The following is a 2,847-nucleotide window of genomic DNA, read 5'->3' as shown; positions in this document are numbered from 1 at the left end:
ATATATATATTGTATAGTTATATAAATAACATGCATACACTAACACACGGTGACACAAAAATAACTCTTGGATACATATACTACGCACACTCTATAGGTACAAACATACACATCCCACACACGCGCACGTACAGCACGCACACAAGTTTAAACCCAAATTGCGAGTCGACGCTATACGTAAAGCAAGTCGGCCACATTCCGATTGTGGTTCGAAAGTCAATCCCTTGATCGACGCATAAACACACACACGCACACACATACGCCACACATGCCCTTCCACGGTCACACACACATGCCCGCCATGGTCACTGATGGAGAGTATATTAAGCCATACCTCCAGCAGGCTAGCCACAATATCTGGTTGGTCGGAATTTAATTCTTTAATTGCCACGGGAGAATGTTCGGCACCTTCGTGCAGTAGGCCACCGTACACGACTCCGAAGTTCCCTTTGCCGAGTAGTTCTATTTATAGAATGTAATTAATGTAATTTGGTAGGTATAAGTCCCAAGTGAAGCGTTTGGACAGTAGAGTGTAATTGGGAATTATCTTGGATCGCATACACAAGTGGAAGACAAAAGTCACAAGTATGCATCTATACATTGTAATATATACACTGATCTAATATGTCTATACTGATCTAATATGTCTATACCACACGACACAAGTATGTTTCTATGTTAGTAGGTACACCTACCTAATATTTGTATACCCTTGGGTTTATACACGGTCAGATACACAAATGTATATATGCTTAGTTGCTACATTTACCTAATTTCTCGATACCACAAGATATAAGTATATGTCTAATATATGCATAGTAATGTACACTCACCTAGTTTCTCTATAAACCAGACAAACGTATGAATCTCCGCATAGTACGTACACTCACCTATATTCTCGATACCACAAGAAGCATGTATCTCACTATACATTGTGATGTATGCCCATCTAGTTTCTCTATACACAACCAGAGAAGTATGTATCAAAGCACTGTAATACATTCACACCTAGTTTCTCTATACACAACCAGCGAAGTATGACTCGATGTACTGTAATACATTCACACCTAGTTTTCTATACACAATCAGAGAAGTATGCCTCGATGTACTGTAATACATTCACACCTAGTGTTTCTATACACAATCAGAGAAGTATGTCTCGATTACTGTAATACATACACACCTAGTTTCTCTACACAAAATCAGAGAAGTATGTTTTTATCTACTGTACTACATACACACCTAGTCTTTCTATACCCTCGCGGTTGATAGGACCGAACTTTCTCCGGAAGCTCTCGCGCACTTTCATCGCAGCCGGTGTGTTGATCGGTGTGTCGCTGAATATGGCGGGATGGCGAGAAATAGTCACACGCGTTAAAAATCACACTCGAGTTAAAAAAATTCTCACTTACGTTAAAGAAAAAAATCGCATGACAATCACATAAAGAGAAAATCAATCATACTTGTGTTAAAAATAAACATACCCGTGTTAAAAAGTTCGCACTTGAGTTACAATAGTCACATTTATGTCAAATATTTCACACGTATGTTGTGCACAACCACACTTACATTATAAAAAAAAGGCACTTAGATTAGAAAAAAAAATTGCGGAAAAATAGTAACACTTCGGTACAAACAAGCACACTTATGTTAATATTATGTTCTAGCCGGTTGCTTCCCCGTCCCCTTTGATCCTGACATTTTCACGGATATATATGTCCCATGTACGGATACAAATATATACAAACGTACAGGTACACAAATACAATCGTATCAGTACACACATGCCTGAGTGAGTCTTGACGGGAATGTTCGCAGTGTACCGTCTGTAGCACCATACTTCTCCATCTATTTCGACCACGACACATAGCTGTATGTAGATATAGTACAAATACAAACACCAGTATAAATGCAAATACAAATACAAATACAGATGCAAATACAAAGACAAATACAAATACAAATACAAATACAAATACAAATACAAATACAAATACAAATACAAATACAAATACAAATACAAATACAAATACAAATACAAATACAAATACAAATACACGAATACAAACTTAGAAGTATAGACATACCTGAATGGGCGTTGTGGGAGTGGTCTCAGTGTACCGCCTGTTGAACCATATTTGTCCTCAAACTCTTTAGACCACCTGTCCTCCACTTCGGTTTTCGGCATAAGTGCCGAGTTTGTGGGGCTGGGTATCGGCCGCGGCGACTGCATGGCATAAACATGGTTTATATGGGTGTTTCGAGTTTATAATATTAATAAAAAATATAATTTGTATACTATATATATCCATATATCTAACTAACTAGCTATCTATATATATATATATATACGCAGACACACTCGACACATAACACACACATACGTATAGCACTCACACACACACACGAGCGCACACATACATTTAATCATACATAATTGACTCCACACGAATAAGGATACACACATATCCCCCCCAGCTCTCCCCAAGGCTTATACACGCCCACACACAAAATCTCCAGCATACAGATACACAAATACACATAAACACACCTGTTGCTGACGCATCATGTTGGTAGTGGACTCCACATTGTCTAGTAGGTCCTTCCGCCTCTTGTGTCGGAGGAAGAAGTAGGCCCCTACAGCAGTAACCAAGAGCACTATAACAACCACAACTATACCTACAATGGCCCCCGTAGACATGCCACCGCCTGTGCTCGGCTGTGCATCTGTAGGAAGGCATATGGATGGGTGTCTACAAGTTTATATATATATATATATATATGAGTGTATGTATGTATGCATGTATGTATGTATGTATGTATGTATGTATGTATGTATGTATGTAT

General features: G+C 38.5%; 1 protein-coding gene across 1 annotated transcript; it reads right to left on the bottom strand.

The window, feature by feature from the left end:
- Positions 1 to 2,551: 2,551 nt before the first annotated feature.
- Positions 2,552 to 2,701, bottom strand: SARC_13973 (hypothetical protein; the record flags this gene model as incomplete). The annotated part of the gene is made up of 1 exon (XM_014291896.1): positions 2,552 to 2,701. A coding segment is annotated over one exon (150 nt), but the record flags the coding sequence as incomplete, so codon positions are not given.
- Between the last annotated feature and the right edge of the window lie 146 nt (positions 2,702 to 2,847).

The sequence above is a fragment of the Sphaeroforma arctica genome (genome assembly GCF_001186125.1).
Source record: "Sphaeroforma arctica JP610 unplaced genomic scaffold supercont1.3981, whole genome shotgun sequence".
NCBI lineage: Eukaryota > Ichthyosporea > Ichthyophonida > Sphaeroforma > Sphaeroforma arctica.
The sequence above is the reverse complement of the archived record's forward strand: the minus strand, read 5'-3'. Positions and strand labels throughout refer to the sequence as shown.